This window comes from Pocillopora damicornis, chromosome 2, assembly GCF_964200805.1.
Source record: "Pocillopora damicornis chromosome 2, jaPocDami1.2, whole genome shotgun sequence".
NCBI lineage: Eukaryota > Metazoa > Cnidaria > Anthozoa > Scleractinia > Pocilloporidae > Pocillopora > Pocillopora damicornis.
The window spans coordinates 10,987,742-11,002,407 of NC_142671.1; the positions used below are offsets into that span (position 1 = coordinate 10,987,742).

The 14,666-nt window shown below is 38.6% G+C and overlaps 1 protein-coding gene across 1 annotated transcript; it reads left to right on the plus strand.

Moving 5' to 3' along the window:
* Positions 1–243: 243 nt before the first annotated feature.
* On the plus strand, positions 244–13,800 carry LOC113670787 (lysosomal alpha-glucosidase). Its single transcript, XM_027186984.2, has 17 exons — positions 244–643; positions 2,351–2,496; positions 2,945–3,113; positions 3,364–3,463; positions 4,399–4,511; positions 5,307–5,567; positions 6,073–6,183; positions 7,048–7,364; positions 7,890–8,023; positions 8,867–9,018; positions 9,998–10,146; positions 10,613–10,697; positions 10,861–11,045; positions 11,362–11,450; positions 11,816–11,865; positions 12,414–12,566; positions 13,246–13,800. The coding sequence occupies exons 1-17, from the start codon at positions 260–262 to the stop codon at positions 13,306–13,308; spliced, it is 2,661 nt and encodes an 886-aa protein (XP_027042785.2). The 5' UTR covers positions 244–259; the 3' UTR covers positions 13,309–13,800.
* Positions 13,801–14,666: the final 866 nt, after the last annotated feature.

Below are 14,666 nucleotides of genomic sequence, written 5' to 3' on the forward strand. Positions count from 1 at the left end.
GCTTGCATGTTGCTTTTTTATCAAATTTCCAGTCATATAGGGATGGACGAAGAAGCAGGGGAAAAATTAGAGAAAATTGCGCAATGATGAAAAAATAGAAATAGAAACTATGGTGAGCCATGAGCATGCATTGCTCACGCTGGCAAAATACCACGTGACATCTTTCCGCTCACTGCTCGTTGCCAAGGCACCTTAAAAAGGTGTATTCTTTTAAAATCTTTCATTGTTAGTCGCACCGCCGTACCTGTACGGGTGAGCCATGTATTGGAAGTTGACTTTGCTAATTTTGGTCTCGGTATTCCAGCTTGATCATGGACGAGCTCAGCAAGGATGCTCCAACATTCCTAACAGTCTTCGCTTCGACTGTTACCCGGAAGGCGACGCAAACGAACAATCTTGTGTGAACCGTGGATGTTGCTGGGCCAAACCAACCATTAAGGAGGAGAACGTACACGTACCCCTCGATATACCATATTGTTTTTATCCAAACGACTATGGTTATCAAGTTGTGAACAAGGAGAAGACTCAAACTGGATATCTGCTGAGTCTCACAAAGAAAGGTCATCCGGGACCGTATGGAAATGAAATCGAAAATTTGGCGGTGGATGTTCGCTTCGAGACCAAAGATCGACTACATTTCAAGGTTTGAAAATTCAATTTTCCAACTCACTGAGCTCACGTTGTTGCCTCGATTTTGTTGTACATGTGGTTTAATTTCGTTCCTGTAATTAATATGTCGCGTGACCTGAGCTCGAACGTTTAATCACAGATGTTTGTCATAAACTTGTCTCGTTGTCCAAGTGTACGTGTAAGCTTGAGTTTGCGTTATTGGTTACGTACAAAGTTAAATGAAAAACAAAATTGAACTAAACGGTAAACCAAACAAATTGAACAAGCTCTACTGCATTTGCTTTCAAAGAACCTTCCCATAAGAGTTAACATCTCATGATCGTCTTGTGATCACCAAGGGGTCAAACCTCATGTTTACTTTTAGATGTTGCTTCCTGTAAAGTTTTTTTTTATCAGTCTCACTCTAATGAAAAAACGAATTCCTCCACGTTACATGTAACTGTTAGACTAAAGCTAGCCCAGACTGTCAGAATCATGAAATTATATTTCAAACTGTTTTTTTTTTTTTTCAATTTTTAAGCAGTAAGGCCTCTGTTCTTTGCAAATCTCATGAAGACATGGATTTTCATTTTGTATTACTTCACCCAGAACTCACCATGTTGAATTTTGCCTCTAATAGCTACTTCAATGTTTGTGCTTGTTAACTGCATTGTGTAGTTTTGGGCCTTTTAGAACAAAAGGAAAGCTTGAGACAACTTGCCTTGTTTTTTTTTTTTACATTAACGATGGTCCTTTAATGTTGTTAATATAAACTAAGAAGCCAAATTCAGTTGCATGTTATCAGGAAAAGCCCAATTTAATATTTCCAATCATCTGCTACCACCCATGAAGCATTATGAATTCAGAGTAAAGATCCCTTTTTAACCCTTTAACTCCCAAGATCTGATTGTATATTCTACTCTCTAGTTGTTATACATTTCCTTGTAAATAGGTTGCAAGAATTTGGTGTTAGATCAAGATAAAAACTTCTTCCTGATAAGTTTGAGTATTCTCATTACCTTTTTGTCAGATGATGAATGAATATTATAGGGGAAGAAGATACATGATAATCACTTCTCTGAGTTAAAGGGTTAAACCAGGAAGGTTTGTCAGTTTAGTTTCTCATTTAACCAATGAACAGTCAATATTAGATTTTTCTAACATTTTTGGTGTTGATTAAAAATATTTTTTCCTGTGCACTGTATGTACATTCATGGGTCATAAGCAATATATATCGAAGAAAATCTCCAGCATTTGAAATGTAAAACAATATTCTAAATTCCCCAAGCTAAAAAAGTGGGAAAGCCTGACCTCTATGTTTCAGGTGTTAATAGCAGTCTTTAAGATTTGATTATTAAGTCTCCCCTCCAGCGACTAGACATTTCCTTGTAATTTAATTGTAAGAATTTGGTGTTTGATCAAGATAACAACTACCTGATAAATTTGAGAATTTTCATTGCCCTTTTGCTGGATAATGTATGGATATTATAGAGAGAAATTACATGTTGATCACTGCTGGGATTAAAGGGATAAATTCTTACAGCTCCTCTCAATTTTAAAGAAGGATCTTTAAATACAGAAGAAGTCTTTTCTAACTATACCTCCTCCTTTCTACTGAAACAATGCAAGTAACCTTTTTATGGCAATAATAGAATGTGTTTGCTATGTAATGTGCAATGTACATGATGGACATACATAAAATGTAATTTTCATTTTTATTTCTTCTGGTATATTTTTCCAGGTGTATGATCCAAATAACAATAGATATGAGGTTCCTATTGTGACACCAAAAGTTGAAACAGAAGCAACCTCACTGGACTATTCTGTTACTGTCACTAACTTTCCATTTGGGATTGCTGTTACAAGAAAATCTTCAGGAACTGTTGTGTAAGTTTCCTCAAAGTGAATTGTTTGTGCTCTTTGGTTACACAGTCTGTACTGCTTCGATAATGAAATGAAGAATTGAAGACAGCTGACATGTTCATTAACCTTTTCACCTCCAAGATCTTATTAGTAATGTAATTCTCCTACTGTCCTACAAATCTTAAGATGTTATTTGGAAATATTTGATATTTACTGGATCAACTAACAATCCCTTAATTGATTTCTTTTTTAATTCTCATCATTCTTCTGCTTAATATTGTAATGATATTGTAACAAGAAATTCTGTCTTGGTCACACACAGGAATTAAAAGGATAATATCTGTAAAGTGTTAGCAAATACGTGAGCAACTATGCACAAAATTGCATGCTATGAATAAATTTCTGACAGCCCTGGGGTGTTTTTTCATTCAGAGGAGTACACTTCTAAAAGCCCTCTATCTATGCTTTTAAGTTTTAACAGCTCAGTTGGAGGAATGACATTTGAGAATCAGTTCCTTCAGATGTCTTCTCTGTTGCCCTCTGATGTTTTATATGGTTTGGGTGAACATTCAGCTCCATTGTTACTTGATGTCAAGTGGCAAAGAGCATCACTGTTTGCAAGGGATGTGGCAACTCCTGAGGTACGTAGAGAAACAGAATTTTTGTTAACTACTTTTGCCTCTTTTATATAAAGATAATGATAGCTAGTACAAAACAGTATATGAGATGCTTTAAATTGCATTCCCCTACCCAAAATGTGAAATTAAATGGCATGGTGGCAGCTGATTATGTCAAGTGCAGTTGTTTGAGCAGGGAAAAGTGTAAAAAAAGGGTTGTTTTACCTGGATTCAATTAGAACACTATTTTTTCTGAACACTGATTTTTTGTTAGGGATTCAACTACAATTTGTATGGTGTTCATCCATTTTACGTTTCATTGGAAAGAGATGGAAATGCTAATGGAGTCTTTCTTTTGAACAGTAATGCTATGGGTATGTATTGTAACTGAGCTAGGCTTGAATTAAGTTGTTTAATATTTAAACTAATTGGTAGTTAATCAGTTGTATTGGAAACTTTTATCAGTGACATGGTTAACTCACAAACTCAAAATTCACAATGAGACATGTGACATTTGAATCTTCATTCATTAAGTTAAATGCTGAATAAAAGCATCAAAGTTCTACTCCAAAAAGGATCTCAGGGCTTCTTGTTCAAGAAACTGAGGTGCTAAGCTTTTATAAATTCATTAGGGCAGCACTGTAATGATTCAATTTATTGTAGCTCCCTGGGTACTTATTTATTTTTGGTACTTAAGAGAGAACTTATTTGGAACAGGGTGCTTATTGGGGACAGGGTTCTTATTTCTTTTTTGAGAAACAGCAGAATGTGAAATAGTTAATCTCAGGGTCCTTACTCAATAGGGGCACTTACTCAATAGGGGCACTTATTCGAATTACCAAAAAAAAATTTGAGGGGGGTGCTTAATTATTAGAAAGGGATCTCTTATTGGAAGGTCAGGTGCTAAATTAAATTATTATCATAATGTTATATGCAGAAGCAGACATATAAATTAAAGGCTCTGTGTGATGTTTCTATAAGTATCATGATAACTTATCCTATTACATCCTAAAACATTAGTATGCATAAATTCTCCTCACTGTTCTGACAAAGAGAACTTGTTTGACAATCAAGAGGTTCTTTTGCTGGTGATCATTTCCTTCATTCTCATGACTTTAATGTGTGATTCATGGTTGATGTTAATTTTAAGGATTAATTAGATGCTAGTCACTCATAGGGGTCATCAAAGGGATAAGGTTCTTGTCTAGTATGGGCCTCACAATTCATGAAAATCATGAATCAAATCATGAAAGCACATGCTTTCATCATGTGTTGTGAACTAAACTGTTTAAATTATTCTGCTCTATAGACATTGTTCTGCAGCCTACACCTGCCATAACATTCAGGACAATTGGAGGAGTACTGGACTTTTATGTTTTCCTTGGACCTACCCCAGATCTAGTTGTCCAGCATTACACAGAGGTGTATTATATTTCATTGAAATTTGATAACTAGATATAAAAAGATAATTTATGAATAGTTGAAGGACTAAATAAGAGCGTAAAATATGGGAATTAACTATAAACTCTGGATTGCACAGACACAATTACTTTTTAGGCAGAGGGTTTAATTGTGGCTCAAAGAGAACACTCAGGGCTAGTTATTTAAAGAAAGTTTAGTCGTTGTTCAACAAAACTTGTTTTAAACTATCTTGAATTAAGATGAATCTTTTCTCTGAACAGTTTTTTTTGCGAACAGTGTCAAGAGGGCTGAAAATTGGAAGGACATTTACTTAATGAAAAAAGGACCCTCTTTCAGAGAATACCTAAGGCCCCCTGCTTGGGTAAAAATGCTGTTTGGGTTTAACCTTGTGAAAATAACGGGCCCTTAATGTTGACATAAATTTAAAGTGGTTAAAAATCCATCTGATAAGAGACCAACAAGTAAGCTATGGAAAAGAAACATCCAGAGAAAGTCAAATATATATATATATATATATATATATATATATATATATATATATATATATATATATTTCACATGCCACATACAGGTGAAAGGTATGATTCAGTATATATGTATATTTTTTTTGAGAAATTGGCCCCTGTGAACTTTTATCTGGGAGGTGCACTAGTTTAAGGCCTGAATTATTTTTCAGACTTAAAATTCCTGCAAGTTATTTGCTTTACTTCTTTCTGGCTGCAAGAATCAACTTCTATTACCCATACCACCTATAGCTAACCACTAAGATCAGTACTTCTTTTTATAAAATATTAGGTTGTAGGGAGACCAACCATGCCACCATATTGGGGTCTTGGATTTCACCTGTGTCGCTGGGGATATGGGAGTTTAAATGGAACAGAAACGGTAAATGCAAACATGAGGAGGTATGGGATTCCACAGGATGTCCAATGGAATGATATCGAATATATGGACAGACACTTGGATTTCACTGTGGATCAAAGCAAATGGAGTGGGTTGGGTGATTTTGTGAAGAAATTACATAACAACTTTCATCAACACTACATACCTATTGTGGTAAGTTGCTTTTTTGTACATTTTACGAATGAGGAAAGCATAGAGAAAGGTGTTTTTTCGTCTTGTCACAAGGACATATATAGGCATCTTCAAGGGTTCTCAAGCAATCAAGTCCAATCAAGTTTACCGTAACAATCTCGTTTTCAGGTACTCATCCCAAGGAAGACGGGAAAAGGAGAGACCCTGAAATCACGTTCGTCTCGTTTTTGATATGATTACAACTATTGTTGAAATCGTCTTCTAGAGAAAGTTTTTATAATGCCAAAGGTACGATTCTGAGAAGCTCTTTATACCTCCCTCCTCGCTCCAGTTTCCCCTGAATCTCAGCCCATGAGCTCAATCGAGGAAATTTGAAACCCACCGCCTTGAAGCTGCGCGTAAGGCTCGCCCCTCCCCCTGAAGCATCCTTGTCGATTTCGTGAGGGAAACTCCAAAGCAGTTTTCTCAAACCGTTTGGAAGTTCATGCGGTATGTCATTAATTTTTTTCAAATTTATTTTTTTCAGGATCCAGGTATAAGTTCCGAACAACCCGCAGGCCAGTATCGACCATATGACATTGGCCGTAGCATGGGCGTGTTTGTCAGTTCATCCAGTGGTGAACCTATTATTGGCAAGGTTTGAAAACGAAGGCTTTTGTTAGTATGCCGATTTGAAAGTGGTTTTTGCGGAGGTCGAGGAGGAGCGACTTTTGATTGAGTGTCGATTAAGTAATCCAGGATTTCTTTGGTGTTGCTTCATTTCGCTCCGTGATTAGAAAACTCGTTGCCACTTTCTTAGCCAATCAGATTTGTTCTTTTAATCGCTTTCACCGTGAAGGTGCGGGACACACAACAGAGCGAGGCTCCAAATTATGTGTGCCCTTAAGAGAGGCTCTGTGAAAGTGTCTTGCCCAAGTACACAACGCATTGACCCGGCCAGGTCTCAAACCCGGGCCTCTCGACGCGGAGTCCAGTGCACTGACCATTAGGCTACTGCGCCTCCGAGATTCAGATTAAAACCAGTCGCTTCTTGGTCACTCAAGTTTTCCCGCGCTTGAGGGAGTTTGTTTTTCTTTTACTTTGTGGCCCCATCGGCTCCTTGTGTTTGTTTGTATTTCTATTTTCATCGGTCAGATTGGCTGCTGTGATCACTATGGTTTTTCTTTTTCGACACTCGACCAAAATAAGCTCCATAACAACTGACAAACTTATCCTCAGGGGAAGACTGGAATTAAAGCCATTGTAGAAAAGAAGTCTACTTTGTGAGACGAACGATGGTACTTCGTCGCCATTATCGACAATTTAACAATTACTTTGAGAGTTTGGGATTTCAATCGCTTGATGGTCGATGATGATGAACCCCACACCAACTATCATGCATAGAAATAGAGAGAAAGTAATGAGTATCACGGAATAGATAGCGAGTGGCAAAGCCAGTCGGATTGCAGTATTTGTGATAGAACGGTTGTAGATTTTCACATTGCACTCATATTCCACACAGGTATGGCCAGGAGAGACTGTCTTTCCAGACTTCACTTACCCAGTGACGCAGTCGTACTGGGATCAGATGCTGACCGAGTTCAGGGAACTCGTCGAATTTGACGGACTTTGGATCGACATGAATGAACCATCAAACTTTGTTGATGGCTCAACTAAGGGATGTCCAGAAACTTCCCTGGATAATCCACCTTATGCGCCTCACGTGTTAGGAGGCACTCTCAAAGGCAAGACCTTATGCATGTCAGCCAGACATCACAACTACTCTCATTATGATGTCCACAGTTTGTATGGACTCACAGAAGCGAAAAACACAATGAGGTGATCAGAGTTTTAATAAAACCCTTCCCCACCCCCCCCCCCGAAAAAACAAAAACAAGAACAAAAACAAACCAAAAAACACACCAAAAAAACCCAGAAAAAAGTGATAGATTACACCTTGCCATGTGTTTGTTCAGGAGTAGGTCACACTAAAATAGTCTCCTTCGCATGTCACGCAACGTGGGTGGGGAGGGGGGCACATCCTAAAGAACGGCCGCGAAGGAAGTTTAGGTCAAATTTGAAGTCCAAAATCCTGTGAGAACCCAAAACTGAAAGGGGAACAAAAAGCTTTCGTTTTAACTACATTTTCTGTTCTTTGCTTTATGACCGAAGAAGGTACAGGAAATGGAGCATATTTTCTTCATGCATGGTCAAGTTCCTAATTATTTCAAGCTTTTCTCATAGCCACTTCTCACACTAAACTGAATTAGCTTACCCCCTGTCCCAGAAACTGGCCTTACTTCAGCGGAACCATGATCTTCTTTGCGCTTTAACGTTCATTTTCTTGTTGTATTTATCAAATAGTGCGCTGGAGAAAATCCGTGGGAAGCGGAGTGTTGTGATTTCACGCTCAACATTTCCCAGCGCTGGTCTTCATGGAGGTCACTGGTTAGGCGACAACACTGCTTCGTTCAATGATTTATATCTCTCCATACCAGGTAAATGCGTGTGATTTAAATATACTGAAAGGTTAAAACAAAATTAATTCAGAACAGCGACAATCTACGCCAGCCAAATTTGAATAATGCGACTTTGTTTTTGCTGCTAAGCCTGGTGCCTGCGCTAATCCTGAACACAAATGAAGTTTTTGGAAAGCGTTAATTTCACTGCCCCTTGTATTTTTTAACGGGTGGCATGCTGATGTTTGGGCCGGAAAGTCGCTAAACTTTTTGCACGCCCCAAAAGACGGTTGAGCATTTCTAGTGCCGGTATTGTTGGGTTTTTTTAATTTTCCGACCGCGAACGGAAGACATTTAAAGTCTTTCTTTCATTTCCGGCGCTTTTGAATTAATCCAGCCGAACGACGACAGGCCAAAAGACACGTACAATTTATTTTCTGTTGTGGTGTTTTTCATTAAGTTCTCTTCGGAAAATCTACAGGTAAACTTGCCATACGATATGTCGTGCGTCATAGTTAAAACCCTTTTTTAAGTACTAAGTTTAGGATTGCGTTTAATTCTCTTATACTTACGTTAGCCATTATTGCCTCTTTCAAAGCGATGTTGAAATCAGCCACAGATCAGAAAAGAGGATCAGTTAAGATAAATGTCTTGTACATCGGATATTCCGAACTTGTAAACTTTGAAAACTATCTTGGAAGCAACTTCCAAATAATAACTTGTCTCCGGAGAACACTCACAATGTACTGGGCAGCCTGTGGAAACTCTATTTTAGGTGACATCATCCCATAGGGAAGGGGACATTTTCAGAATTAATTTTACAACAACTGTATGCTTCTTCATTCCCAACCACTATCGAGTTTTTATTGATTTCTTCCACAGGAATATTAAACTTTAATTTGTTCGGCGTTCCCCTGGTCGGAGCAGATATTTGCGGGTTTAACGGAAACACCAACAAAGAACTGTGTGGAAGATGGATGCAACTTGGAGCTTTCTATCCATTCTCGAGAAACCACAACACCATTAAGGCCAATGTCAGTAAATTTAGAGAGAATATATTAATAGTTCAGATGCCTGTTTGTGGGTTTTATATGTATGATGCTTTTCAAAGATTTTAATCGGCGTGGCTGGCACAGGTCAGAAAAAATTTTTCAAGATCAGGGAAAAGTCAGAGAATTTCACTTTGAGTCGGGGAAAGTTTACATCTTTGTAAAAGTCGGAGAAAAATGAAATATGAAGTAAATAAGAAGTTGTTTATCTGTCGATCTTGGCCCCCTTTATAAGGAAAGACGGTTAACACTTTCCTTTTGTGATGTCGATGTTACCAATGTATATTGCACCACTGTTTAGAACAGTTGACTCAGATTCTTTATCTGCATATCCTTCCCTTTGTCATGCAAGCTCGAGGTGGGTTATGAATATGAACATGAATGAATGAATGAATTTTTTTTCTTCCATTTCATTGTTCTATAACATTTCGCAACAGACAAGAAAGGTGTTGGATTGATATGATTTAGTTTAATGAAATATAACGACCATCTGATTTGGATTTCCAAGAAAATCAGTCCTTTTTCCATGTTACCGAAAGGAACTATGAATTCGTGTATACTGGAAGTGCCTCACTGAAAGCATGACTGAGGAGGATGGCTGTGGGTGGGGGACTGAGGAGGATGGGTGGGGGTGGGGGTGGGTGGCCATCATCAGGAATCGTTTGTGAAATTGTTAATTGGAAATTAATTGGGGGAGAGGGAAGGGAGCTGGAGGAGTTTGGTTTTTGGATCGGTCACGATAATATTTACCTACTCCCCCCATAGGATCATAAGAATATTACAGAGCCCTATAGGGGTTCATAAGGAAAAGAGGGATAATGAGAAAATCCTCCACCGCTCCCACCGCTCCCACCGCTCCCACCGCTCCCCTCCCCCCGCTCCCCCTGCGCTAAATTATGACTGGTCCCTAACTACACAACAATCCTTTTCTCAATCGAAACACATTTTCTTTTTCTGTTCTTAGCCTCAGGACCCTGCTGCCTTTGGAGACGACTTTGCGCATATGGCACGTGACGTGTTACTAACCCGTTATGCATTGTTGCCGTATTTGTATACGTTGTTTGCGCATTCGCACATGCGAGGAAGTGCCGTGGCTAGGCCTCTTTTTTACGAGTAAGTAAACACTAAATACCAAAATTGCTCTCACGACAGGTTTGCTTGCAGTATCAGTGTCACTTACGATTGTGTGAAAATTGAGGAATGAGGCTTATGTTTCGATCCAAAACATTCGACTCATATTTCACAATTACTGTTAATTCATTCACTTTTTTTTTAACGCCAGTCAGATGTGAATACCCCCGCCACTTCTCTCTTTTGTGTCTCATCTTAAATTTAGCCGAACCTTTAATCTGAACATTTATTTCTGTGAACAGTGTCACGAGGGCCGGAAGCTAAGGACATTTATTTGATGAAATTAACCCTCTTATGGAGAATCCCTGAAGCCTACTGCGTGCGTAAAACCGCGGTCTGAGTCAGACCTCGTGTAAATAATCGGCCCTCAAAGTTTCCCCGAACTTCATTCCTTAAATTGTTATCAAATGGAAATCTGACCTTCTTTCCATTTTCCCGATATGTCTAGATTTCCAAGTGACAGTCAGACATATGCTATTGACAAGCAGTTCCTCCTTGGTCCAGCCTTGCTGATAACACCCGTTTTAACACAGGTATGTGCACGTGATCAACTTTAGTGTTCATGATTCTCTTCCAGTTTCTTTTGAATCGGTCAGATTCATCCACATTTAAAACGACTTATAATGTATTTAGAAGGGAAACACCCACACAATTCAATAATTAAGCACGTGATATGATTTATTTATTTATTTCAAGGGATCTACATCCGTCACTGGCTATTTTCCAGATGCCACCTGGTATGATGGAACAGATGGTTCTATTCTACAGACACAAGGGGGTAAGACTCACACGTTATCCGCCCCCTGGGATAAAATCAATTTTCACTTCAGAGGAGGATACGTGATACCAACGCAAATGCCAAACATCACCACATATTACAGGTAACGCAGCGCAATATGCGTGACAATAGATTACGAACACCTCCTTCTCGCGAAGTCATCGAAAAAAGTTAGCGCGCCGCGCGGAACTCTGGCATTTTCACTGACATTGTTTTATTTCTGGACTCGCGCGATGGACCTCGCCCAAAAGCGGGACTGCTCGGCGTCAGCGCGACAACTTCATGCCAATTTTTTGGAATTAATGCCAATTTTTTAGAATTAATTCCTCGTAATCCTCAACAACTGTTGGTTCAAGGCTTTTTCTGTTTATTGCTGTGTTTGTCTGTGTATTTATTCGATTCTTTTATTTGTATCGCAGCCGTCAGAATCCATTCCAATTGACCGTCTGTTTGTCGTCGTCCGGGGAGGCCATGGGAGACCTGTTTTATGATGATGGAGAGTCTCTGGGTAAGGTTTGAACAAAAGGAAGTTCGTCCTACCAATAAGAAAGCAAAGTAGTCCCTAGTTCAGCGCAGGTAGTACACATCATGTGCTTGTTGTATGCTTTTGAGTGCTATGAATATCATTTTTATTGGTAAGTCACCTCAGGCTTGGTCTTGGTGCTAATCATGCTAACCGGAGCAGCTGAGGGTCGGCCTGACTAAACAGCAAACCTGGCGTTCAAGTCTTCTCGGTTGAGCCTCTTGTTAAACTTCATATGAAATAGTTTTTTTTCTGCTGAGCTGTTTGATCTCACCAGCCACCATGTCATTCTTAGGTGATTCGTGTTCTCCTCTAGTGCAAGATTATTTTAATTGTTTCTTTCGTTCCAGATCCTATTGTCAGTGCTCCATATTTATACGTGATATATGCAGTTTCCGAGGTCAGTGCGTAGAGAGTAATTCATTTAAATGAGGCGAAATATAATGAAGGCAAGGTTAAATGAAGCGAACGCAGCAGTTTCACTAGCGGGATGTTTGGGGGAGGGTGTCATTGCTCTTTGTTTTTGCTCCCTTTGTCCCTCCCTTTCTTCCCTCCTTTAAAAGCTTTTGGTAAGTAATCATTTTTAACACCCCCCGTTCGGTTAAAATTTATATATCTTCCGATACCATTGCTCGACTCGAATAATATGCGCCGTTAATGCGAGTTGAAGGCTCTATTTTGTGGATTCTGCTAATTTTTGACTATAGAAGAGTTTGTTTATTTTCCTGCCGAGTACACCTCCGCTGCCTTACAATTTGTTCAGTGAAACAGGAGAAGACATCGAAACAGTGTTATGGTATCAATATTCAAGACTCAACACTTTTCTTTGATTTTGTATTTTATGATTCATGAATATTCTTCTTCTCTTTGGAAATGATACTCGGCTTTGGCGCAAAGTTTGTTTCAATCTTTCCTCAATGCAATTCCTCAATTGAATATTTCCTGCAGGGAACGCTTAAGGCAACAGTGGACCCCAAGAGTTCGTTCCATCCCGAACCACTACTGATGAATTTGGGAGTGTTTGGTGTCTCATCAGCTCCCAAGTCCGTTACTGTGAATGATCATCCGATAGAGAGCTTCTCCTACAGCGCCTCAACTAAGGTTATTTATTAACCCCTAGAGATTAAGATCCAATTTCTCCATACAGTGTCATTGCTGAATGATTAAAGAGAACAGTATGGAGAATACAAAAACTGATGTTAGAGACTAAAAAGTTAAGAAGTACTTGTAGCTAACAGTTTTGTGCGCACTGGGTCTCTTTGCTTGTTAAATTCTGTTCATATAATTCACTATGCACCGTACGTTTTCCTTGAGTAAGTTCTCAAAAAAAAGTCAACAGAAGGTAAAGATTTGACGAGTAATGGTTGACGTGTTTGACTCGAGATTAAACGGTCAAAGTTTACTGCATTATGCTCTTGGCTTGGTACTGTGAGTAACTTTAAGTAAAAAAATTTCGGACATCTTATCATGGGATGTAGTGGTAACCAATTATAATGAAGAAATAATTCTTGTAACTGAGTCCATCAGTGCCAGGAAAAATAGAGTTATTGGGCTGGTGTTGTTGGCCAGTAAAAAGCATTTTTCTAAAGTTATGAAAAGTTTTCAGCCTCACACATATTTCGAGAAGTGAAGAAATGTGCATGTGGTTTAACAGATTGGCTTACATTTTTAGTAACTCGCTGAGCAATAGGATGATTGAACGACCAACGGATTGACAGACGGAAGAGCAGGAGGATTGAGTGTCTAACTGCTTTACTATTGTTGTGTTCTTTCTGGTTAGGTGGTTAGAGTAACCGATCTCAAGCTACCCATGGACAAAGGCTTCACTATCCAATGGTCATGAACAAATGACGCGATCCGGCAAGGCAGCTTCAAGAAGGTCGAAGAGTTAGAATCCATTTGCGAAATAACGAATTGTATTTTTCTACAATTGAAGGAAATGATCCTGTTTTCTTGTCATGGCAGTTTTCCTGAGTCGTTCTTATTTTGGGAGAGATTTTAATCTAGCGGTCGTTCAGCAAAGGATAACTTTTCAAGTTGAAGCCCAAATCCCGAAGTTATCCAGTTTAAATGATATTATAAAACTAAAAGTTTATTAGTTGAATTCACAATTTTGGAATTTCGTTAATGAGGCATTAGATGCCATTCTTAGGGATGAGATCTTGATTCATTTTTTATCGATATGAATTAATATTAAAACCATTTTTTTAACAAAAAAGGGTTTTTTAAGAATTGTGACTGAAATTTAGTTTTCGATAAGGCAATTATGGCGTAGAGTTTAAAAGAATGTTCAGTTACAATGATCAAATAAAAAATTGTTTTAGTGCTTTTAGAAGATGATTGTCCCAGTTTTGTTGTAATTGGTTTAGGTGTCAGTGCACTAGAGATCGCTTATTGCAACAGCTTAAAGTTTCGTGGAGTGTATAGGAGCGTATGAATGAGTTCTCTTGTTTCTGGTGGCAGTACCTTTCACCAATACGAAAAACAGGGAAATAATAGACATCTTTGGTTTGACAGTGTTCTTGTAAGTGGGAATTTCTAATTTAGACCGCACAGTACTTTTAATCGATCTGTTGACTCGAATGCGAAAACTTCTCTTGAGTCGTGTAAACCACGCATATGTAAAAAAGAAAGTATGAATTTGGCATTTAGGGTAGATCAGGGTAAACAACATGGTAACTTAGCCAATCGTATTGTCCTGTTCTGTCAGATCCTTGAATATTTCATATCTCAGATGGGCTAAAATGGTGGACAGGGATCAACCATTGATCAGAGACATAATCCAAGGGTATTGGAGCAGCTTAAAGGTGAACTATTCAGGGATTAAAGATCTGTCGACATTTTATTACAGCTTGAAAAAAATGTCAGGACATAGAGGAGAGAAGTTATTGTTACAATAGACTCAGTCAGACCAGTGTGACAGAACTCCTTTTTTTCGTTAAAGTGTGATTATTGCCTTTTACGCGCTGATTTTAGACCGTCATAATGCTTAACCCACGACGTAACGGTTTGAAATCGAGACACTCGAACGGCTTTCAAATCAATGACCATTACGGAATTTATAGGAACATTTTGATCTAAAAGAAAACTTTTAGGAATCATAATATGCCTGTTGTAGTTCAGAACGTATTTTCTCACGGTGCACAATTGAAGAAACAGTCCAATATATGTTTCATTAGTTGATATATTGTGGAGGGGCCC

Bases quoted from the DNA above. Each gene is read 5' to 3' on its own strand.
- LOC113670787 (XM_027186984.2), top strand. From the start codon at position 260: ATGTATTGGAAGTTGACTTTGCTAATTTTGGTCTCGGTATTCCAGCTT. The intron at 644-2,350 runs GTTTGAAAATTC...ATATTTTTCCAG, and splicing joins AAGATCGACTACATTTCAAG to GTGTATGATCCAAATAACAA. The intron at 2,497-2,944 runs GTAAGTTTCCTC...TATGCTTTTAAG, and splicing joins AAATCTTCAGGAACTGTTGT to TTTTAACAGCTCAGTTGGAG.